Raw genomic sequence first — 25837 nt, 5'->3', positions numbered from 1 at the left:
GAATTTTGAGAGGTATTAACCTTCTGAGGGATTTAATCATCTATAAACGACATCAGCATGAAAGTCATGTCATGTGATCGACCAGTCAGCTCTCCTCTATCGTATAACAAGTACCACCAGCTGTGGAGAGTGAAGGCTAACTCGAGACACGTGAAGCCAGCCAGATGTTTCTTTTCACACTGCTCCTCATGCAGAGTCACCGGGCACCGCAACACACTCAGAGGAAAGCTATGGTGGCAAATCCGAGCGCATTATTGATGCTTGCTTAATTACAACCACAAGAGGAAAATAGATGTAGATGCGTGGAAAGGGGAGAACTTTTTAAACCCTCGCACGCCAGAGCTTGTAAAAATCTGTGTGCACAAGCAATATTATTGGGGGCAGTGGTGGCTTGGATCTGGGTTACTGATCGGAAGGTCGGGGGTTCAAGCCCCAGCACTGCCAAGCTGCCACTGTTGGGCCCTTGAGCAAGGCCCTTAACCTTCTCTGCTCCAGGGGCGCTGTATCATGGCTGATCCTGCGCTCTGACCCCAGCTTCCTAACAAGCTGGGATATGCAAAGAAAAAAAGAATTTTCACTGTGACCAATAAAGATTCATTATCATCATTCCCCACACTCAGGAGCTGATTTTTTTCTCAACTATTGCTTCTGCTCGCACGGATACTTTTTCTTTTTGCCAGTAGTGGACTAGCCCAACTGGCTCAACTGTAACCTTAAATATCATTGGCTAGCTCACTTTTCCAGAAATCGGCTTTGATTGGCTGCCTGCCACTGTTCCCAACCATTAGCGAAGTTACCTGTTCTTCATGAGAGACATGGCTTCATCGATGGACACTCTTCATGCGAGTCCTTTACTTTTTATTTGTTGATAGTTTACAGAAACGTCAATAACACACACAGATTATTGGCACAGATTTGCCGAAATAGAAAGTTCATACACTCCCATGATTGGCTAGTGTCACTGTGACTGACAGGGAAGAGAGAGAGAGAATGCCATCCTTCCCACACATTGAACACAGACTATTTTGTTCCTTAGACTCATGGCCATAGAATGCTTTGGAATTGTTGGGGGAAAGATAATACTTGAAGGCACGATTTATATTTTAAAATTCATATTTTTCCTCACAATTTACAGAATGTAGCGCACTATTCATCTTTGCCAGTGCTGGCAAAACAGTAGTGCTTAGTACCTTTAGTTAAACATTAGTAACTAACTTATGGTTACTAACTTATGTCTAAACCTAGATATTCAAAAAGTCACTACACATAAATGATTCAGCACATAAATGTAAGAAAAGAAATCAAACAACTGATACAAAAATATATATTTGAATCAAATACTTAATTCTGCGAGTTACAGTGCAGTTGGTCAGAGTTATAAAAGTGTCATGTAATTCCTCACAATATCTACACTACATTATGTTGCCCAGAAGTTATACATATCCGTCATCTAAAAAAACTGCATTTTCTATACAGACTTTTTGTTCATAACTGAACGTTATCAGCAGCATGATCAGTATCCTTCATGGAAAAAGAGCAAAAAACCAGCAATTAATCCATGCCATGAGTGATATTTTAAGTGATATTTGAACAAATGGGGATTCTGTGCAGCTTTATTTTAACACAACGTTTCTTTCAAATGAAGGATTTTTTTTCCTACGGAAAAGCTCCTTTAGATTCTAAGACTATATATCTTAAGACTACAACCCCGGCAAAAAAAAATAAAATAAAATAAAAATGATGGAATCGTCACACTTAGAGAACATTCACCCGGATTTTTTACTTCATAGCAAATAAACAAATCGCAGATATGACTCAAAACAATTTTTGTTTAATAGCAGAACATTCTGGTGTAGTAAAATATACTGCAAACAAATTCAATGAAAGTATTCTAATTAATGCCATATTTTCCCCAAATCAAGTCGAGGAAATAATTATGGAATCATGAGCAAAAAATTTTTTTAAAAATCACAATTAGTACTCAGTTGCTCCGTCTCTGGCTTTTATGATGGCCTGAATTCTTTGAGGCAAGGACTTCACTAATGAAAAACAATATTCTCCATCAAGCTGGTTCCAACTTTCACGAATAGTGGTAGACAGATCAGCTTTTAAGGACGGAGCCTTGTCATGGACCGATTTTTTTAAATTTCCACCATAAATTTTCGGATTGAGTTCTGGATTGTACGCTGGCCGGGTCACGGAGTTGATTCGCCTTTCTGAAGAAAAGCTTTGACGCTCTTTGCTCTGTGGCAAGATGCATTATCATCCTGAAAAATGACTTCATCACCACCAAACCTTTTTTCTATCGATGGAATGAGAAAAGTGTCCAAAAATTCAACATACACCTGTGTATTGACTGTTGAGGTCTTCCCTGGTCCTTTACCTGACATGCAACCCCATATCATAAATGAGGGAGAAATTTGTTTTCTTCAGACAGTCATCTTTATGGTTCATTAGAACTGCACCAGATAAACGTTCCAGCATCATCTTGGCCAATGCAGACTCGTGATTCATCACTGAATATCACTTTCATCCAATCATCCACACTCCATGACGTTCTATATGTAAATCCCATTTCATTCAGCTGATTTCGAACAGTTCTGTCACAAACACAGACTCCTGTTTCCACCCATTTGTTTTTCATTTGTTTTGTTGTGCATTTTAGATTTTCAAGGCATACTGCTTTGAATTTTCTATCCCGATGCTTTGACGTCTTCCTTGGTCTACCATATGTTTTCCTTTTATAACCTTTCCATTTTGTTTATACTTGCACCAAATGTTAGACACAGCTGACTGGGAACAACCGACATCTTTTGCCACACTCCGTGTCAGATTTCCTTCTTGAAGGAGTTGTATAATCCTTTCCATTGTTTCAGTTGACATCTCTCTTGTTGGGGCCATGTTTCCTTTCAAAAAGTCTAAGGTTAAGGTCTGTAAGCACTCTTAAGGTCTGTAAGCAGTCTCTATTAACTGCAGACTAATTTGCATTTTTAGACTTGAGCTGGTATTTGTTTTTAGAAATGCAAATTACAAGGTGATTCCATAATTTTTTCCTCAACATTGAGTGATTCCAGAATTTTTTCCCCTCTACTTGATTTGGAGGGGGAAAAAATGCCATTAATGAAAATCATTTCATGTCATTTGTTTGAGGTATGTTTTACGAAGCCAGAATGTTCCGCTATTAAACAAAAGTTGTTTTGTGTCATATCTGTGATTTGTTTATTTGCTACGACGTTAAAAAAAAAAAATGCCGGGTTAACATCCTCTAAGCGTGGTGATTCCAGGCATTTTTGCCAAGGGACTGTAGATCCCACTCCTGCCCACTCTCAAAGGAATTTTGACCAATCCTGCCCACTCCTGCACAAAGACTGACCAATATGAACAAATTAGTCATTTACACCACAGAAAAAAAGTTACATGTCATGCAGCACTGGGCCACATCCAACACATTTGAATCATTAAGAGTAATATTTTATGCAAGTTTTTTTTTTTTTTTTTACCTATTCACTTGATGGGTGCCAATAATTCTGGAGTTGACTGTGTGCAAGAATCAAGCTCCTCTAAAGCTGGAATTCATCAAAACCATGGAGTGTCCACTCTGTATAGGATCTTGCATCCTATCCAGTAAACATGGTGGTTTATGTGGACCAGGTGTAAGCTTTTATTGAGGGCTGAGGATGAAGAGCTGAGCGAAGAAGATGGACTCCACGCTCAGGATAATGTCAATGGCCATTAGCAGGATAATAGCATCTTTCAGCAGGATTCTAAGCTACAATTAAACACGTCAGCTTTAACGGGAGATCAGCTGAGAGAGGAAAAAATGGAGATTTACTTAAAATAACCCAAAAGCAATAAAAGCTCTTTTTAGAGGAGAAGGAGGAGGTGAGGTCTGAAGGTCATATTTTCACCACAGAATAAAAGAGCTACTTCCTGTAAGTGAATGTGATGCTGCAGTACAGCATGAACTGCACACACTCAGCACAACAGCACTTTGGATACACACATCCTGATATCAGGGCCTTGTTCATTCTAATGATTCTGCTGAACTGCACACACAGCTACACTGCCATCTGAAAACATTACACACACTGAGGGGGGAAAAAGGCCACTTCAGTGATGATGTTCTCCCTGGTCAATACTCATGTACCTTCAAATACTGAATGTCTTGAGCACTACTGAATTCATATTAATGTAATAAACACACACTGCCCAGTGAGCAATGTATGAGAGATGCGCATTACTAGCCTATAAAAAACATTTAGTCTGTCCTGGGACACCTTGATAGGTACAATACAATATATTGCACAATATCTAAGTGCCTTTATCATCCATCCATCCATCCATCCATCCATCCTCCCTTCCCTCCCTCACAGATTTCCATTTGTTTTTTTATTTATTTTTACATTTTGCATTGTGATGTCCAAGCATGAGTCTGACGCAGGCACAGCATGCACCATTGTTTTTGAGCATGAGAACAGACGCTACAATTAAAAACTGAACGCGTCTGCTCAATTCAGCATGAGCCAAATGAGTCGGAGTCGCAGCACAGATCAACAGGAGTCAGACTTTTAATTTAATTTAATCACATGATGAAAGTGAGGCTGGCCGGCTGAGGGGACGAGCGAGGCGAGCCGGTTTAATATAAGTGAGTTTGTCATTGTACTGTTTTGTTGTTGTGTTTTTCATTAATAATAATAATAATAATCCACCCACCATTCAAGCAATCGCCCCCGAACTGCTGCTAATTCGGAACCGAATGTGAAATACGAGCAGTCGCATGCGCATTCATAAGCAATTTAAAGTGAGCGGGAAAAGAGGTAAAAGCACCAAAAGCCCAATCTTCTATTAACTTTCCCTCAGTATTTTAAAAAAAATCCAAAATATGACCACACTTCGGATTTGGTTCTCTTGGAAGGTATAGCGCAGTCACTGCCTTCCGCCATGTTCTCTAACTGAAATAAATGACTATTACTATAAACAACAGTGGGGGCGGTGCCGCGGTGGCCAAGTGATGTAATTGGTGTGTATCAGTACTGTTATACATTTTCAGCACATTCTAACAATACCGTGATAATGATAACCGTGATAGTTTTGGTCACAATAATCGTGAAACTAAATTTTCTTCCCTCACAGATTTTCAATCGATTTTTTTTTGTTGCATTTTGCACTGTGCAGTCTTACCCCTTAGGATTCATAATTCATTCATTTTCTTTCTTTCCTACCTTCCTTCTCTCCATCCACTAAAGTATTCGGTCCACAATGAATAATTTATATACCGATCAGCCATAACATTAAATCTACCTGCCTAATAATGTGCAGGTCCCCCTTGTGCTGCCAAAACCCGTCAAGGCATCGACTCCACGAGACCTCTGAAGGTGTGCTGTGGTATCTGGCCAGAATGAACTTTTTCAGTAATTTGTGCTACAGTAGCTCTTCTGTGCGATTGGGACCAGACGGGCTAGCCTCCACTCCCTACACACATCACTGCGCCTTTGGCACCCACGACCCTGTCACTTGTTCACTGGATGTACTTCCTTGGACCACTTTTGGTAGGTACTAACCACTGCATACCGAGAACACCCCCACAAGACCTGCCGTTTTGGACATGCTCTGACCCAGTCGTCTAGCCATCACAATTTGGCCCTTGTTACGCTTGCTCTTTTTTCCTGCTTCCAACACATCGACTTCAAGAACTGACTGTTCGCTTACTGCTTAATCCATCCATAATAAAATCATGCAGATATACGTCAAGAGCATCAGTCAATATTCACATCAAACATCAGAATGGGGAAATAATGTGATCTCTCTGCCTTTAACCATGGCATGGCTGTTGGTATCAGACGGGCTGGTACGAGTATTTCAGAAACTGCTTATCTCCTGCGATTTTCACACACACACACACACACACACACACACACACACACACACCAGTCTGTAGAGTTTACACAGAATGGTGTGAAAAACACAAAACATCCTGTGAGCAGAGGGTCTGCAGGCTGAAACTACTTGTTGATGAGAGAGATCAGAGGAGAATGACCAGACTGGTTTGAGCTGACAGGAAGTCTATAGTAACTCAAATAATCACTCTTTACTACTATGCTGAGCAGAAAAGCATCTCAGAATGCACAACATATCAAACCTTGAGGTAGATGCACTACAACAGCAGAAGACTACCTCCAGGTTCAACTCCTGTCAGCCACGAACAAGAATCTGAGGCTATCATGAGCACAGACTCACCGAAACTGGACAGTTGAAGACTGCAAAAAGACCAGGTGATTTTTCTTCTAATTCAAACGGTCCAGTTTGGGTTCTACTTTTCTTGTATTGACAGCATTAACCTTTGCATTATCTCTTTCTAAGCAGAGTGATGTAGCAGCACTTAAGTCCTCTAGTCTTCTGCATGACCTCTACAGTGAGGTCAATATGGGCACCACAATCCATCTAAAAGGCAGAGCTCAAGACTGACATTATTAGCATGCCTTTACAAATGGCCAACATCTTCATTTTCCGGACTGATCCAATTCCCAGATGTACACTTTAGCTGAATTTAGACTTTCCCCCTTCTGTGTCCTTTCAATGTTTAAAATCAGGTGTGATGTAGGATATACAACCATCACACTGTCAGACTTAATGGAAGATCAGAAGCCCTGTTAGTAAACTCCCGTAACGTACCGATTCTCCCAGAATTTACTGGTTTGTTGCTTCACCTCTTGATCATTTTGTCTGCTGCTCGAGTTCACACTGAACCCCTTCCTGTTTATTTGCTGCTATATCCCTGCATCAAAATGCATTTTTCAAAGGGACTTTTTCCTTCTCAAACTGAAGGGTGCATCTTCTTGACCTTTGGACCCATGGTTCTCAACATGAGGTCTGTGAAGCACCGCCAGGATTTCCCGGGACTTTAAATGTTGTTACAGTGCTGGAATCACAGCCTACGCTTATTAAAATCATTACATTTATTTTAGAGCGCTTGCAGTCATTAGCCTGTTTGAATGGGTTTAATTCAAACCTCAATGACTCAAAAGCAAACAGGGTTTTAAATAACTTCAAAATGTGTTCGGCGACGGAAAAGTTCAGGAGTAAAAAGCTTTATAGCTCTAATAAATAGGCAATATATTACCGTACATATTCAAATAATAATCCTAACAGCTTTTACTAGTTGGACTATGGTCATAAAACAAATCTGTACTGATGGGATCTGTGGAGTTTTGAACATTTTCTTCTGTAAACCAGAGGCAGCACAGACAGAAGCTTATAGCGAGTCTGCTCATGTGCCGTAATATTTGCCTGCAGAAGTCATGACAGCATGAATATAGCCTGTTGAGGGAATGCTTAAGCCCAGACGGGGTGAGGTGGCACACCAGCGGCACTGTGCTCCACACACAAAGTGCTTCTTTCAGGTGGAAGTGGTCGGCAAAAGCGGCGGCTCAACTACCAGTGAAATGCCTCCCTAGAGGGAGACGATGTTTAACTTAATAAATCAAAATTTCCAGCGCTCCTTACCCTTGTCTCGTCTTCTTACCTTCTTCACTGCTCATCAGTATTCTTTCAGACGTGCTTTTACTAAATAAATAATAATAATAAAAAAACCCACCTCACATCAGCCAGTATTCATAAAGCTCACTAAACACGCAAGGGACGTTTGGCACCGTGCCAAAATAAGTACATAAGGTCATTAAGGCTACGTCTACCTTAATATGGGAAGATCTGAAAACTGCTTTTTCGTTTTAAAACGCTCTTTGTCTACACTGGCGTTTTCAAACGCTTTCCGAAAAACTGCTTGTCCGCACCAAAATGTCTGAAAGCACTTACGTGCGTAAAAACGTAACGAGCTTTGGCCTGCGTCATTTCGGTCAGGCGCTTATATAAAAATGCAATCTGAAAGTTTGTAACAAAGTGACATTAATCTTAAAGCTATCAAACTGGACGGCAGGCGCAACAACAGCAGTACAACATTGTCCACCATCTTGTTTGTTCAGACTTGAATAGGTCACATGACTGCGTCACAAGACTAAAAACACATCATCCTTATTGATCATCTCGGTTTTCTCAGTCCACACTACAACCCGAAAATGCCGTTTTCAAATTGATCTACTTGGGAGAGCGTTTTGAAAAAGCTCGGTTTTCGCTAGACAAACGCACCGTCTCAGTGTAAACGTAAAACGTAACGTAGAGACGAAGCAGCATTTTCAAATTTATCCGGATTAATGTGGGCGTAGCCCAATAAACACAATACAGCAAGGTTCCCTGGCTTGTTTCGAAGGCACCAGCAAGGTAGAGTGAAAAAGCAGACACAGATTAGGCTTGAGAACACATCTTAAAGTAGATTTAGATAGACATCAGGACTTTCATTTTCTCATTCATTTTCCGTCAGTTTGCTTGTTTCTTTGCCAGCCCAGGGATGAGACTGCACAATATGTTGTTTACTAAATGGTACTGCAATATTGGCCTTTGAGATAATCACAGCACAGAAGGCCACTATGTGCAAATGAGTCCTGTACCAATAAAAAAAACAAAAACAAAAACACAACACTAATTTTTTGTGAAAATCATGACCAATTCCAAATGTTCATGAGTGTATGTGTTGTATCATGGCATTCACATGGTCCAAGAAATCATTTTAACTCAAGAAAAACAACAAGACATGCTCATCTTTAACCATGTAAAAAAAGGGGTTCAAAATATATGCGCACATGCCACTTTAATAGGAATATCTGTACACCTGCTTGTGTACATGTGGCAGCAGCACAATGCAGACGATCACACAGCTACAAGTCAAGAATTGCAAATGCCTTGTTGTTGAGAGAAGAAGTCAGAGGAGAACGGCCAGACTGGTTCAAGCAGACAGGAAGGCTATGGGAACTCATATAACCACTCTTTACAACCATCATGAGCAGAAAAGCATCTAGGAATGGACAACACTTCAAACCTTGAGGCGGATGTGCTACAACAGCAGAATACTGCACAGCGTTCCCCTCCTGCAAAACTAAAAAATTCAATTCCCGACATCTTTGCTTGTATTATTTATTTCATTAGTGCAGTTACATGAAACGGCAAAGAAAGCACCAGACCCCACTTTTAAAATGAACGGCGATACAGGGCCCACAAATTACGTTTCCAGCTCTACTGCTAACAATGAAAGGAAAAGATATCAGTGCGACAAACATGCAAAATAATAAATCCATGTATCATATTACACTATTTAAGGAGTTAGCATCTTTCTACGTGCTCATGTGGCGGTAGACAGAGCTAAAGTGAAATAATCTAATCTGAAATTGAGAGCACACGGCATGGAAGCTCATGCTCTGCTTATAGCTAAATCACCTGCATTCCTTGGATGGAGGATAACAGGTCTACAGCAGCATCTGGGAGGTTTTTTCCAGGCTGACAGACCTCCACAGTGGTGACTAGTGACTGTATTAGTGGCTGAGTCTATGAAACCCCAATAAAATATACAAACATACTGTATTTTTATATCTTCTGGTCTAGTTCTGTTCATCAACCCCTGAAGCGGAATAGCCTCATCTCTTTCTGTGAGCTCTGGAAATGTTTATATTCCCAACAACTCTCTCACTGAGGAAAAATAAGTGCCGAGACCAAAGACGGCCTTCAACAGAAAGTGCTTTAGTGCACAGATGTGTAGTCTTGTACTCTCAGAGTGAGCTGTTCGAAGGCTGACTGACATTGTGCTTGTAAGCACAGCAATCAATCCTACAGCTCAATCAACTCCATGGATCCTGCCACCTTCCCCAGTCTATAGATGTCCCGTTCTCCAGTCTCCCCCACACTTAACATCCATCACTAGGCTTCAGCTGATTGCTGATGGTATCGTCATTATATTCCATACATCACAATGGCTATTAAACTGGACAATTTAAAAGCCAGAAAATGGGTTGGCAACTTCATGACTTTTTCGCATGGCAGGTGACGGCAATGTCACAGCTAGCACATGGCCAACAATAACTGTGCTGTTATTGTAAACCAACAGGCTACACACACATACATATATGTGTGTGCAATATAATATTCTTAATAATCTTTTTCTTATTGAAATACTGCAATAATAATCAAGAAAAGTTGGAGCAGCAAACCATATACTCTTTGCCAACAAGGAAAACACAGTCAAGCAGCGATTTCTAGGAGGCCACTAGGGATGGGCGATATGGACTTAAAAATATAATCACGATATTTTCCGGTATTTATTGCGATAACGATATCAGTGACGATATAACTATAGTACCATGCACCACTGTTCTTGGCTACAAGTGATAGCTGTGATATTGAGAGCCTCAGAAACACAAACATTGATCTAAAAGTAAAACTGATACTCTGTAAGCAAACCAGCTCCAGACTGTAGAGGCAGCTCTCTCCGCAGCTTCACGTCCACCTTCCGCCGTACTTGTTTTCACTCTGCACGTCATCAACTAGGCTTTACCGGTATCACGGTAAGACATTCTTATTGTAGGGAGAATTTCTACTGGTATATCGCAAACGAGAAGATATCGCCCATCCCTAGACGCCGCAACTGGATGACGGCACATTTCAGACCAGCAGCGAGAGATATGGCCAAAATTTTCTATCATGGCATAGTTTAAGATCATCATGGAATTTTTTATTATAATTCTATTTAAGGTTTTCTAAATGATGTGAGATTCAATAACTTAGGTTTCAAGTTGCCAAAAAAATAAACAATGACAACAATAAATATACAATAACACACATACAGCTGACTACAAAGCTTAAGAATTGTAAGGATGTAAAAACAGCCACAGTTCCATTTTTAAATAAATAAATAAATACATACATATTTCCCCCCTACCATTAAGGTTTTAAGCAGTCAGCTCGTAAATGAGACGGTCATTTGGATTAAAACCAAACTACAGATAGAACCAATTCCTTTTCACTTACATTCTTACTCTTTGATGGGGTTTTTTTCTGCATTTGGCCTAAACGCAATCATGTATCCAGTGTAATGAGTTTGGCTGTGTGGTCCTACACTATTGAAATCAAACACCCACCCACCCCCACCCACACCTACACACCCCCACCCATCTACCCACACACAAACACCCACCCACACCTACACACCCCCACCCATCTACCCACACACAAACACCCACCCACACCTACACACCCCCACCCATCTACCCACACATACCCACACCCCTATACACCCCCACCCATCTACCCACACACACCCCCACCCATCAACCCACCCACACCCCCACAAACACCCACCCACCTCCACCCACCCACCCCCACGCACACCTACACACCCCCACCCATCTACCCACACACAAACACCCACCCACACCTACACACCCCCACCCATCTACCCACACACAAACACCCACCCACCCCTACACACCCCCACCCATCTACCCACACACAAACACCCACCCACACCTACACACCCCCACCCATCTACCCACACATACCCACACCCCTATACACCCCCACCCATCTACCCACACACACCCCCACCCATCAACCCACCCACACCCCCACAAACACCCACCCACCTCCACCCACCTACCCACACCCCCACACAGGGAAAAATTTCGGTGCATTTCGGTGCTTTGTGTGTAAAACTATTTAAAGTCACGCTGTAATTCCCAACGGTAAAGCCGGCATGTTCTTTGTTAGTGCAACAGTAAACAGGCCAGCAGCTTGAGCCATGATGTAAAGCAGGGGAGAGCATGACCTACTCCGGCCTAGTAATAGCTTTTTATTATCTAATGTCGCTTTACAGGCCCACTAGTCCTGCTCTAGTGAGCTGTCGCTTGATTATGTGGCTGCAAATAATGCCTGACATTTACACCCACACACAACCTTTCAGCAGACGGTTATTTTCAGCACATTCCAGCAAATTCACTCTGCACCGACTAAATATAAACATCCCGTAGATAAAAGTCATATTTAAAAGGGAAGCTCTCCTGGTCAAGCTCAGTTATGACCTCGAAATAATGAGCGAAAATAAACGGCGCAGCGAAGCCTGAAGCAGAGTGAAGCACAAACGCAGAAAATAGATACCAGTATGAACCGCTGACCTTGAAATAGAAATTATAGAAATGCAATGTTTAACGTATAGTGAAGAAATTGCCAAGTGTTGACTCAACTGTTCGATTTCTGGCCTTCCTGTTCATTTCTCACTTGGTGCTCCCAAAAGATCATCCAGTGACGTTACTGTGTCCAGAAGGGGAGTAAAAATTAAGGCTTTTATTTTTAAAGGAAAGAAAGAATGCGTCTCTAAAATGCCTTTCAAAGAACAAGATAATAGGTTCCAGTGAAACAGCACATAAATAAGGCCTCACTCACTTCCCTCGGACTGCAGCATGTCTCAAAGTGAAAAAACTAACAGAACAGGACAAAAGCATCGTTCTTCCAGGAGCACATGCTGAACCAAACTGATGTGATGTCTTCAGACATGAGGTTGGACATGGACACGCCACTAGAGCAGGTGAAAGTGTTCTCTTGGCTAGAAGATGGTGAGAGCAGACGGGAGCTCAGGTGCTTGGGAAGGAACATGGAAACGAGTGCGATTCCAAAGAAACAAGGCCATGGTGCAGATTTCCAACTGGACGGTGCGGCACTGTAATCCGAATCCAGAACAGTCTGTGTCCTGTGTATCGGTGTTCGTTTCCCACCACGTAACATGCGTCACATGGGAAATTCCACAACCTCCATAGCACCTGATTTTGCACATGGTAAACCGTGAAGATGGTGGGTGTTGGCAAAGCTAGAATCTTGATAGCACGACCAACATAGATAAGTTATACAAGGCCAAAAAAAAACAAAACAAAACAAACCCAAACGCAGTGCACCACTGGACGGTAATGTTTCTGTAGTCCTACCAATGAGAGAAACTGATGACAAGAAGTGCCACCAGGTACGTGCTTTATTTTAGAGTACGCCGAAAGAATATAGAAAATGCAAGGCAGCCGTGTTTTTTATGTGTACTTAAAACCAAATAAAATCCCACCCTTAGATTTAATACGGCTGTCTTAGTAAATCAGTTTTTAGCTAGAGCCAATCCCAGTGTATCTTTTTGTTAAGCAAGGAGCAACAAAACAGATGCAACATTAAAGCTAAAAGTCTTAAACTGTGCGTCATTAATTTAACTTTAATAATTATTTGTTGTTAAGTGGGATCTGCTCACAACGGCAAAATCTTCTAACGCCAAAGGAATGGAAAGGAAAATAAAAATAAAAATAAAAATCGGCAGCTCAATGGATCTACACAAGCAATTGAGTGAAGTTCCTGACTTCTCTAGTATCGCAGGACTGAGCCATCATGAAAGCATCATGCTGAACACAGCAATAAGACATCCTGGAGTCTTAAGGACGGTCTTAAATCCACAATATTAAACCCTCACACCCCTTAAGGACTTGCACAACATTGGTCCACACGCTGGTGACATCACCGTAGTTCAGACAAGAAAAACTGCAAGGCTTAGGTTATGTCCACGTTAATCCGGATAAATCTGAAAGCGTGTCTTTTTCCTCCAGGTTTTGGCCTCCCGTCCACACTGAGGCGGCGTTTTCGTCCAACGAAAATTGAGCTTTTCGAAAACGCTCCACCAAGTGGAGCAATTTTGTAGCGTGGACTGAGAAAACGGAGATATTCAAAAATGATGACGCACTTTTAGTCATGTGACCCATTCAACTCAAAACAAACGAGATGGTGGACGATGTTGTACTGCAGTTGTTGTGCCTGCTCTCCAGTTTGATTGGGCATTTTTAAAGATTAGTCCCTTTGTACAACCTTCAGATTGCATTTTTTCCCCCCAAAGGGGACAGAACGTCCCGGCAGCAACAAATCCACCTCTTCGCCTGTCCATTTAAAAGGCTCGGTGCTTTTCTTCGACACTCGCCACGTCAATTCAAAGAGATAGTAAACAAAAACGGCTAATGGAAATGACGTTTTCCACACGTGCGCAGTACTGGGAGAACGTTTCGAAACGAAAACGTGGTTTTCGGATCTATCCGTATTAACGTGGACGTAGCCTGGGGTGGACATTTTGGGAGATTGCTGTGCCATCCTGTCTGGTACTAAAGTGACTGCATCGACCCAGACTAAGTGCAAAAATACTGTAGTACATCACTATAAGAACAAACAACATATTACACTTTACCATTTTAACATACTGTGTAGAATGACTTATGCTTTGGAACACAGCCTTAACAATTTGTTTTTTTTGGTCCTCAAAATAGCAGTTGTCTGATTTGAGTGACGACTCGTGACCGTGGTCAGCATTATTTATAGCTGCACTTATTTGTAGCTGTTCAGTACTCTTGGTGCCCTAGCAAAAAGGGTAACCACATTTGGCATGAGCCACCCATCAATGTCATCAATAACATGGGAAGTGGGATCATGGAATTGCTCCCATACCCTGCAATACGACACCGTTCAGTAGAAAAGCCCCAAAAAGTCACGGTCTGAGAAAGTTGTTTTCGCCTAGATATTCATCATATATTCCTATTTCGTCCCGTTTGGCTTATACCTGTACACCTCTCTAGTTTTGCTCTGTGCAAAGCCAGAACATAATCTAATCTCACAATCCATCTGGAGCGGGCAGACTGCAATGATTGCTTTTGTCAGGTTTCAGATCCTAATTCAATTCTCTAGCTCAGTGAGACGTGGAACATTAAATAAATCAGGAATTTAAAAGCAGCACGCAGCCAATCCACATGCACGGCGGAGTAGGAGCGCTCGCCTGCAGGAGCCGGGCCACACACTTACTTCCTGTGAAGGCTATCCACCGCGCGTACTTCGTGGCTTCTCGGCGCCAGTGTGATGCCACCAGGAGGCCGCAGGTAACCGTGAGGGAGATGATGCCCATGATGATAAAGAACAGCGTGGTGACCCACTCGGGCGGCAATCGAGGCGGGATGCAGGTTCGGTCTCGGCCGTGAATAGTCTGACACTGCCTCACCAAACCAACAGTCAGCGCACCTGAAACATAACCAGCACAAGGACCATGAAAGAGCCAGAAATCAGACACAGGGCTATACACAGGGTGAGGAATCAGCTTACAGATTACATACAATTAAACAGCAACTCAGAGAGCTGTGACCCCATTTATACCACACTGCAGTTGAAAATGCACCCATAAGCTTCTATCAACTTTACCTTTTATACTTTTAAGCAATATTTTAATCTAAGACATCATTTACATAAAACATCATTTACATGTCACTGAATATCTGTCACAGAGATCTTGATGTAATCTTGAGATGAAATATTTTGTCATTTGAGTGATCTTGATGAAATTTTGTGTCAATGTAAAATTCATGTCCATCCAAACCACATTTAACAAGCAAAACTCCAGTACATTGTCATAACTAACTCACGCGGCTGCCCTTAAGGGCATAATTATTCTTTTTTTTTTAAATAAAAAAAGGTCCTGCTTTTTTGATGTGATGACCACCTTTTGCGTAAAACAACTGAAAGCGAGGAACAACGTGAAGTATAACATGCTGAACTGTATACTGCACATGTTACAGCAACTACATTTCCATTTTGCTCAACAGACACACATTTGACTGCCTCTGTATAAGGAACTTAAAATCTTAAAATCTTCTAAATTCCAGATACAAGACTCATGCAACAGGGTGTAAGACTATATGCCATAAAAATTTACAGCTTATACAGCATTATTCAGTCCCTTCAGGATTTCCTGTTTTTGCGATTGCACAAATCAACACAAAATCAAGCAAAGCAAATTTTTTAAAATTACCACAGATTTGGGCCAAGACATGTCATGTGACGTCATCGCGACACTCATTCGTGCGTCAAACAGTAGTACAGCTAAAAAGGTCTCATTTACCAACAAACATCACTGCGAAAGAAAGTGCAGGACAATTCAGTGCAACAGCAATTTCACTAATTCCAGTAGGTGTCTGCCAAAAAAGCACCAAAAAAAATAAAATAAAAAAAATCCTCGTCCACACTGGCGTTTCAGAAACGATCTCCGTCCACACTACACGACCGAAAACGCATGTCACATGACCATTCATGCACACTGGGCATGCGCATACAAGTGTAAACAGGAAGTAGGTTGCTAGTCCAAACCGGCGTTCCATGTAGGGCTTACGCCGCTCGGAATGAGATTTGTTGCCGATCACTCTAATCATAGCTCACCTCTTGCGCATGTAGGCAGCTGCAGTATTATAAAATACAGAATTTAACTGCACAATGGCTGCTAAGAATGACAACAAAGCCAGCAAAGCTTGTGGTTCAGTCCCTGTGTTGTTGTGTATACAATCAAGGTTGCGTAAAGGTCATATGGTAGGGTCTTGACGAATCAGGGAAGGATACGCAATGATCCAGAAGACCCAATCAGGGAGCGAATGTGGGAGGAGGCACGCCTTCATTTTCAAAAGACTTTGTTTTGGTCCGTTTACACTGAAACGTGAGCCCAGAGTTTTCAAACTAAAACGGGGTTTTCGGCGTTTCCAAAAGTCCCTGTTTTCGAGGGTCGAAAAACGCTGCAGTAGTGTAGACGACAGGCGTAACCGTAGCAACAGTTATGCGTTTTAAAACAAAAACGCACTAGTGTAAACAGTGCCCGAACCTCCTTACATGTAAATTTGCACAAACTCAGCAGCTAAATTTAACCTCCCCCCACCCCCCCCCCCATCATCACCCTCACACCACAAGTCACATGATATCATTAAGACATGACTAAGGCTAACATCTTCCAGATGTTTCTCTGGTCTCAGGTACTTCTTTGCAGTTCTTCCTTGCACCCGGTCACAGGTTGTATGGTAGGCTGAAAGACTAGGGGACTAATGCATACAGTACAGGAAAGCACTTGAGCATGTGCGCACTTTCAAGTAAAAGCAGGCCTAAGGCAACAAGAACAAATGAGACAGGGACGGAGATGGAGCTTGTGACTCGATTGTTCACCAGGCCTATGGGGAGAAGAGACCTCAAAAGCACAGTTGCCAACAAACACACACAAAAACTATTCAACTCAGAGAGACTCCATCACTGACTCCTGAGGGGCTTTTGATCTACAAGGCTACAGGCCAGTCTCAAGGCTGAGTTTACGGTATTGAGAACACAAACGTAATGACTTTAAAAACAGTAGGCGTTCGTTTGATTTTATGTGAATCGTATGAAGTGGAAATGAAGTGTTTCAGACCTCATCTTTTGAATCGTTAAAGCTGAAGACAACGTTCTGCTCAAGCTCTCAGACCTGAAGGTGTTATGCTGTAAGTGACTGCGTAGAGGGTGGATTTCCTGGTGCTATAATCGTGCTGTGTTGCTATCTTGATGATATTCTGAGAAATGTCACGTGTACAGTATGTGAATAAACCAATTTCCTCTTTGTTGCATCTGTATGCTCAAACTCATCAATACTTATAGCAAGTAGAAGAGTAGAAATAAAAACAAAAATATTAAATAATGCTGATAACCTCAATTGTGCACATGGCAAATTTATATTACAATAAAAGGTCATGGGTTTTACAGTCAGTGTGCAATTTGTAAATGTGGATCTTTATCAGCTCATTGGTCCTTTATCAGGTGCACATTATTGCATACAATAGATGCCATAAAGTGCTGTTCCGGGTGCGGGGTCTTGGACAGATGATCCAAGCGATAGAGAAACATTTGTATATCATATCAGGTCTTTTAGTTACTTGAGTTCCGAGGTGAATAAAATAAAATAAAGATTAAAAACCAACCTGCAACCTGATTACAGCCTTAAACAGTTTTATAAATACAAACCACACTGCCTTAATTGTCTTAATTCTAGTAACTTCGAACCTACTCACTTCGAACTCACTGACTACGTTTGCATGGACAGCAGTAATCTAATTATTGACCTTATTCTGAATAAGACAATATTGTGATTAAGGTGTTTACATGAGTCGCTTTTAGAATATTAATTTCATGTTCCTGTTTTACATGTTATAGAACATAGAGCGATTAACGGCACACGTCATTACGTCCCCACGCAATGCCGTCCGACGTCCCTCCAGAATTTCACGTATCGACATACAGTTGGTCTTTGTTACGGTACCGTATACAGTTTTGGGTGTTTCATTTTTAATTTTTACAAAAGCTTCAAGTGCAGTTAATTATTTGTCATGCTGTACGTGCAAATAGATGACTGCTTGAAGCCATGGGCTGCGTCCAAAACCGCATACTTACCTACTATATAGTAAAAGATACGTGAATTTCACTTTCTATATAGAAGGTAAGTACGCGGTTTGGGACGCAGCCGTGCTCTCATTTGCCGTCAAACGGTTGAGAACTGCAGTGTATGTACGTGTCCTGTCGCAAAATAGTGTGATTAAGGTGTGTACATGTCTGTAATGCGACTAAAACAGGAATACTCCACGCCTTAATTTGATTTGTGTTTACTTCGAGTATGACTTTAGTCAGATTAAGGTAATCAAAAATCGCTGTTTACATGCTAGTTTCTAAATCAGAGTATCATCTTAATCAGGTTAATATCGGATTATTGCTGTGAATGTAAACCTACTGAATGTCACTGAAATGTATTTTCCCCGTTTTCCATTTACTTCTTTCCATTCAATGACTTTCCTCGGATCTCGACAACCTGCTTAAATACTTTCCTTTTCTTGGATCATTCGCTCAACCCCTGCATAAATTAGGGTATGTTCCGTGTAAATATGATGAATATAATGAAAATTGGGCCATGCTGTATGTATATGAGATGGAAATAAGGGGCTAGTGGGTGGGAGGTTGCGTCCACATAGCTAAACCTGATTCACCATTTGTGCTCAAATCACTGCTTGATAATGAATCAGACACAGATTCATTGCTACACCATGTCGTGCATTCAGATCTGTGCTCATTTCTATGCAACTTTGATGAATAATTCCACCCATTTGTTAGTGTGCAGCCCTAATCTTCGGTAAGGTTTTTGGATAAGGATCTAATCAGGTCTTAATTTCCTGCTTGCAACATCGTGTCTAGTTCTGGGGGTCTTAGACACAGACCTGTCAATCAAGCAAGCTCATTAGAACATTAGGCCATGACCAAACTGTCCTTACAAATGATCTGGTCAGCAGACCTCTACTAAATCTGCTGGGATTTGGACAGACTTGCTCTCTTTTTTGTTTATTTCATTCCAATATTGCTGTTAACTTTTTTTTTTACACCATGTACTCGTACAACAGAACTGTCCTGAATTTGTGAATATTAAGAAATTAAACTGCACTTATATAGCGCTTTTATCCAAAGCGTTTTACACCGTCTCATTCACCCCTTCACACACACACACCAATGGTAGCAGAACTGCCATGCAAGGCGGTAACTTGCCATCGGGAGCAACTTGGGGTTCAGCATCTTGCCAAAGGACACTTCGGTATGTGGAGTCACGTGGGCCGGGAATCGAACCTCCAACCCTACGAGTAGTGGACAACCCGCTCTACCACCTGAGCCACAGCCGCCCATTAATTATTAAAATTAATTATCAGGAAACTGGGTACTCCTATAGCACATTAATGGCAGAATGATACTTGCTTATGGAGGGATGCAAGATGGCTGCTGCTCATATGCTGTGGTTGTTTGGAGTGACGCTTGTACACGTCCACGGACATAAAATGTCACACATCTGAAGAGGTGCAATACCAAAGAACACGTCGTGTCGCAAGGTCCCCGCTATGTCTGCAACTCACTAAACTAAATTCCTATTATGGTTAGTGTTTGAATTTTAAAAAACTCTGATGTAGCCTCTGATCTAACAGAGGAAACAAACGAATAAAGGTAAGTAAAAGATAAGAGATTGGGGGGGGGGGTTCCTATCTAAGAGAACCAAACTAACTAACTAGTTGGTAATGACTTGAGTTTCCTGCTGGGATTAAATTGCTTGAGCGTATCAGACAGGCATGATTTATACACAAGTAATAATACTGTGAAGTCAAGTCTGTAACGTACTGTAAACCGGTTTAAGGATTTAAGAACGGGTTAAAGTGAGAACTTTGGCAGTTTGAGCAATAGGAATCGGTTTAAATTTTAAGGTCAGGAAACTATTACAGTCGATACACTATATGGCCAAAAGGTTGTAGACACCTGATCATGACACTCATATGTAGTTCTTCCTCAGAATATTGGCACAAATTTGGAAGCACACAACTGTATAGAATATCTTTGTATGCTGTAGCATTACAGTTTCCCTCCACTGGAACGGAGAGGTCGAGCCCAAACCTGGTCCAGCATGACGATGCCCCTGTGCACAAATCGAGCTCCATGAAGTCACGGTTTGTCAAGGTTGTAGTAGAAGAACTCGAGTGGCCTGCACAGAGCCCTGACCTCAACCCCACTGAACACCTCTGGGATGAACTGAAATGCAAACAGCACACCAGGCCTTCTTGCCGGACCTCATCAAATGGGATGCCCAACTAGTACATGTGTGTGATGGCTAGGTGTCTACATACCTTCAGCTATAGTGTGTATAAGCTGAATAAAAATACCCCAAGAACCAAACCCTGTGAAACTCTACAGGATAGAGTCATACTTGGCCATTTCAACAAACTAGACTCTGCCCTGTAAATTTAAATTAAACCAACTTATGAGCATTCCTAAAAATGTTTCAAGACAATCTAAGAGTGTTTTATGATCAAAGGCTGCACTGAGATTAAGTACATTTACATTTATTCATTATTGTATCAGATGTTCCATCAACATCCTTATTTAAATGAATGTCATGAAGAACCTTTTATACGAGTAGTGCTTGGTATTGTGAATGAAAGTGATCAAAGTAGCTATTTACAGTTAAGAAACTAGTCAGGGGTTTTTATGACTTCTTTCTCGATGATTTTTCAGATGAAAGCTACATTTCAAATGTGAAATTATTTAACACAGCTGCTTCACAACAGCGGTTTTCAATAAACTACTTCTCTCTTTACCAACATGGCATCTCAGTCAAGCATTAAAACCTATTATTTGTGAGCTTTTTTTTTTTAAGTAAGAAATAACTGGTGTTTCTGACTCATTAAAATTTGCATAAAAGCAGAGGGAAGTGAGCCTCACTATACTGAGCTCGATGCTGAAGTTATAGTCTACACGTATTTCCAAATAGCAATCTGCTGCCATCATTTTGGAGGACTTTCTGCTTGTTCTGAAATCTCCTAGACAATTTTCTTGCCACGCTGCCAGTTCATCCCAATAGTAGAACCCGTGACTGCAAAAGTAACTTTCCAACGAACACACAATAATACATCATTTAATATTTCTTTGCCACTGTAAACTTTAAAATGTCACCTTAATCATTAAAATGAGGGCTGAGCAAGGCCACTCAAGAACATGAGGTTTTTATATAAAAAGCCATGCATTATGCAGACTCATTTCTGCTCTTGCTTAAAATAACTAAGTAGTCTGTGAATATAAATGAATTAGGGTAAAAAAAAAAAAAAAATCATATTGCCCTAATTCATTTATAGGCTGTGCCCTTGTAATGAACTGCAGTCTCATGAATAGTGATCAAGTAAAAATGTTCTCATCTATGAAACATATGAAACCAAGAGACAATGACTTCATTTACATGGACAGCAGTAATCTAATTATTGACCTTATTCTGAATAAGACAATATTGTGATTAAGGTGTTTACATGAGTTGCTTTTAGAATATTCCTTTCATGTTCAGGTTTTACATGTTCTATAACATAGTTCGATTAACAGCACACGTCATTACGTCCCCACGCCACGCCGTCCCTCCAGAATTTCACGTATCGACATACAGTTGGTCTTCGTTATGGAACCGTATACAGTTTTGGGTGTTTCATTTTTAATTTTACGAAAGCTTCAAGTGCAGTTAATTATTTGTCATGCTCTACGTGCAAATAGACGACTGCTTGAAAATGTGGGCTACGTCCCAAACCGCGTACTTACCTACTACATAGTAGCTGAAATACATGCATCTCGCCTACTATATAGTAGGTAAGTACTCGGTTTCGGACGCAGCCGTGCTCTCTTGTTTGCCGTCAAACAGTTGAGCACTGCCATGTGTGTGTGTACGTGTCCTGTGGCAAAATGCAGTGAAAACTCCCACATGACATTAATAGTGTGATTAAAGTGTGTACATGTCTGTAATGCACGTCGATAATGCGACTAAAACAGGAATACTCCACATGTCTTAATTCCATTTAAGGAATTAATCCACCCGGATTAAGGTAATCAATAATCGCTGTTTACATGGTAGTTTCTTAATCAGAGTATTGTCTTAATCGGGTTAATATCGGATTATTGCTGTCCATGTAAAACGTACTGACTGACACACGACGAAATTAAAAAAGTGTGAAAAAGAAAAGTTTTGTATATAGTGTTTTAAATAATGGGAACTTTCTTTCAAGCAGTGGTAATGTAGATTGAAACTAACCTATCAATGGCAATACAACTGCCTTGTTATCTGATTTGAGCTGAAAATGTACTTTTTTAAATAGTTAAATGTAAAAAATAAATAAATTGCTGATTCTGATTAGGTATCAACTAGTACTTGGGTCAAATTAGTTAACCCAATGAAAGTTTAAAAATGAGTTTGTGCTCCAGACATGCTGCTGTTGTTAATAAACTCAGGAAGAAAAAAAAAAGAAAAAAAAAAAAAAACCTACACCTCTTTAAAAGTCACACAATATGTTTCCAATTAAGCCTAAACGTTTCTCACGTTTATAGTGAAATTTTGCCATGAACGATTATGTGCATTCTCAAGAGGAATTTCTCTCACCGGTGTTACAATCCTTAAATCCCCATATCAAACTGATTTGTGGTGGCCAAGACGAATAAGTGGATTTCAGGATTTCATATGCATCAGCGAATCCTAAGTGGCTTTTCTCTCCTCAAGGTAGCGAGGGAAGCCAATTAAGCCTCCTTTACACTCAAAGCACAGGACACTCAAAACGTATGACAAATGATTTCCCTGCAGATGTTTCACTGTGTTAAAGCTTTAAGTGAGGCACGACAGCTAGTGTAAAGATAAGTACACTGCGAGCCATCTTCCTTTTCCCAGTAAATTTGACCAAGTCTTGTCTTGGTAGACTAGATTCGCACATCAATTAGTTTGCTGTTAAATAACTTGCATGCAAGTCTGGTGTGTGAAATGAGATTTGCAGACACCGTTATAAACACCAAGACAGATTTATGTAAACACACTAATGCAGACTGCACCTAGGGGTGTTTCATAATGCACGTCTGAAGAAGAGGTCCAGGGTTAAAAAAAACTAACAAAAAAAACACACAAAAAAGCAGGCAGAGTATTCAGTGTGCCCGAGCACACCCACATGGACACGCGCGCGCACACACAGGAAATCCAGTCCATCTTGCAACACCCTTAAGGCACATTCATTGAAGGAACTGTTAAAACCTCATTTATGCTTCTTCAAAGTGGCCTCGACTCTGCTTCAGACCGTAACTATTTACAAGACCATTTGTTTTATTATAGTTTTAAAACGTGCATAATTTTGTTTTAAAGGTCTCATGCAATAGATTTACATACATCCAAGGTCACAAAACACTTTCATTTGCTCATAATTTAAATTGCAGCATCACCTCCAGCCCCAGTGTCACAAACGATTCATTCAATGATCGGTTCTAAAAGATTCGTTCTAAACTCCTCCTTCCAGAGAGCATACTCTGTTCTGATTGGTCAGATGCCCCAGTGTGCTGTGATTGGTCTACCACAGTCAGTGTGTTTCAAAAAGGAAACGCCCACTACCATAACGAGCATCAGCTCAGTCTGTCAGCGAGCAGCCGATTAAGACCAGAGGTGGGGCTTTTTGTTACAAACCTACGTAGATTAGTACAGGAAGTAAAGTCTGGAATTACTTATGACTCGTTTCAGCTGTTCAGAATCGGTTCCTTCTTTTGGGAGTCAATAACTCGTGCGCTTTGATTTTTAAAACTTTGCAGACTTTTTACATTCACAAACAGCTCTAACACATTACATGAAAGGTAATATTTGAAAAACCATAATATATGCACTGTAACTAAATACAGATGAAGACTATATGGAACCACATTGTCTTGGCAGGGTTGGGAAAAGTTCAGCTAAAAGACTAGCTACAATCTACATAGCCAGAGCACCTCAAGTTATGAAGCAGCACCTATGATTGATGGCACATCTGCTAATTACAAATAACAACCAACACAACCTTCCAGTTCATTCATTTATCCTTCCTTACCAAACACGCAGTTGATAAAGGTGGTCAGTTGTTCCTAAACACAGACTCGATATTAAACGCGAGACGTGTCGCAAACCAATCAGCCAGCATGATTTACGATACATTAATTCATTAAAAATATATTTAACAGGAAGACCTGTACACCTAAACAATCATGCAGTTATCCAATCAGCCAATCATGTGGCAGCAGTGCAACACATTAAATCATGCAGGTACAGGTCAAGAGCTTCAGGTAATGTTCACGTTAAACGTCAGAAGGGGGGGGACTGGTTTGAGTATTTTAGAAACTGTTAATCTCCTGGAATTTTCACATACAGCAGCAGTCTCTAGAGTTTACACAGATTAGTGTGAGGAAAAAAGAAGAAAAAAAAAAAAGACACATCCAGTGAGTGGCAGTTCTGTGTGGGGAAATGTCTTGTTGATGAGAGCAGTCAGAAAAAGAACAGGCAGACTTATTCCAGGAAGCCTATAGTAACTCAAATAACCACTCTTTACAACCATGTTGAGCAGAAAAGCATCTCAGAACACATAACACATCGAACCTTGAGGTGGATGGGCTACAACAGCAGAGAACCACATCGGGTTCCACTCACGTCAGCCAAGAACAGGAATCGGAGGCTACAGTGGGCACAGACTCATCGAAACTGGACAGCTGACAACTGGAAAAAGACCAGGTGATGTTTGTGTAGATATTTAAATCCCAGATCAGCAGTTTCTGAAATACTCCAACCAGCCTGTCTGGCACCACAAACTATGCCATGGACAAAATCACAGAGACCATATTTTGTCATCTCCCCATTGTGATGTTTAATGTGTACATGATGGATATGAATTGTATCTGCATGAGTTTCTGCACTGTACCGCTGCCACATGATTGGCTGATTTCTCTGTGAGGTCTGGGTGCCCTTGTTAAAGGTCAATCAAGTTAGACAAATCATTTATAATGCACTTCACCCACTCGAAGATGCTTTCAAACTCAATTAAATATGTAAATGTAGGAGAGTTGGCTGTTTAAAGACAGAAGGTGAAAGGAATCACAAGGGTCTTGAAAGACAACAGGAAAACATTAAAAGTACAGTCCCCATAGACACCAGTCCTGTTAGACATGGAGTGTGTGATCTGGATGTAAAAATGCTGTGGATATGGAAGAGGTACAACAAAGTGTTGTGCTTTAATTGTAAGGACTGGGAGTTTGTAATTACCTCAGGATGAGACGGGCAAGCAAGCGGAACTCAAAGCATGGGTGTAATATATGCAGAACACTTAGCGCTTGTTAATTGAATGCCAATGCAGATGGGTAGAATTAGTGTTGAATTTCTAGTCATGAGGCGAGTTCCAGATGGAACACACTGGTTATCCGTAGGAGTCAAAACAGGCGTAAATCAGTTCTTCCTGAGGCACTCGAACAGGACAGGAGGAAGGAATAAAGTGATTGCATAATCAGTTATTCTTCCAATATTCAACTAGTCAATTACTGAAGCTCATTAGGGAGATGTTTTGTTTTTTTTTAAACCAAATTCATATTTCTAATCTGAATTTGTTTTAAAAGTCCATGTTTAGCGCAAAAGGTATCAGTAGTTTTGAGGTACTGATCAGAACGTCGTGAACTCAAACCTCAGCACTGCCAATCTGCCTCTGTCGGGTCCCTGAGCAACGTCTTTAACCCTGTCTGCTCTGGGAGG

At 41.0% G+C, this 25837-nt stretch overlaps 1 protein-coding gene across 1 annotated transcript in view; it reads right to left on the bottom strand.

Annotated features, from left to right (window-relative positions):
• Positions 1 to 25837, bottom strand: part of mosmoa (modulator of smoothened a) — a 48874-nt gene that overhangs the window by 1699 nt on the left and 21338 nt on the right. Inside the window, exon 2 of the mRNA XM_053613042.1 lies at positions 14743 to 14955. Coding sequence (XP_053469017.1) covers positions 14743 to 14955 — 213 coding nt within the window. The remainder of the gene's footprint in view (positions 1 to 14742; positions 14956 to 25837) is intronic.

Source organism: Ictalurus furcatus, chromosome 2 (assembly GCF_023375685.1).
Source record: "Ictalurus furcatus strain D&B chromosome 2, Billie_1.0, whole genome shotgun sequence".
NCBI classification, from domain to species: Eukaryota; Metazoa; Chordata; class Actinopteri; order Siluriformes; family Ictaluridae; genus Ictalurus; species Ictalurus furcatus.
This window is presented reverse-complemented; position numbering and strand designations above follow the sequence as displayed.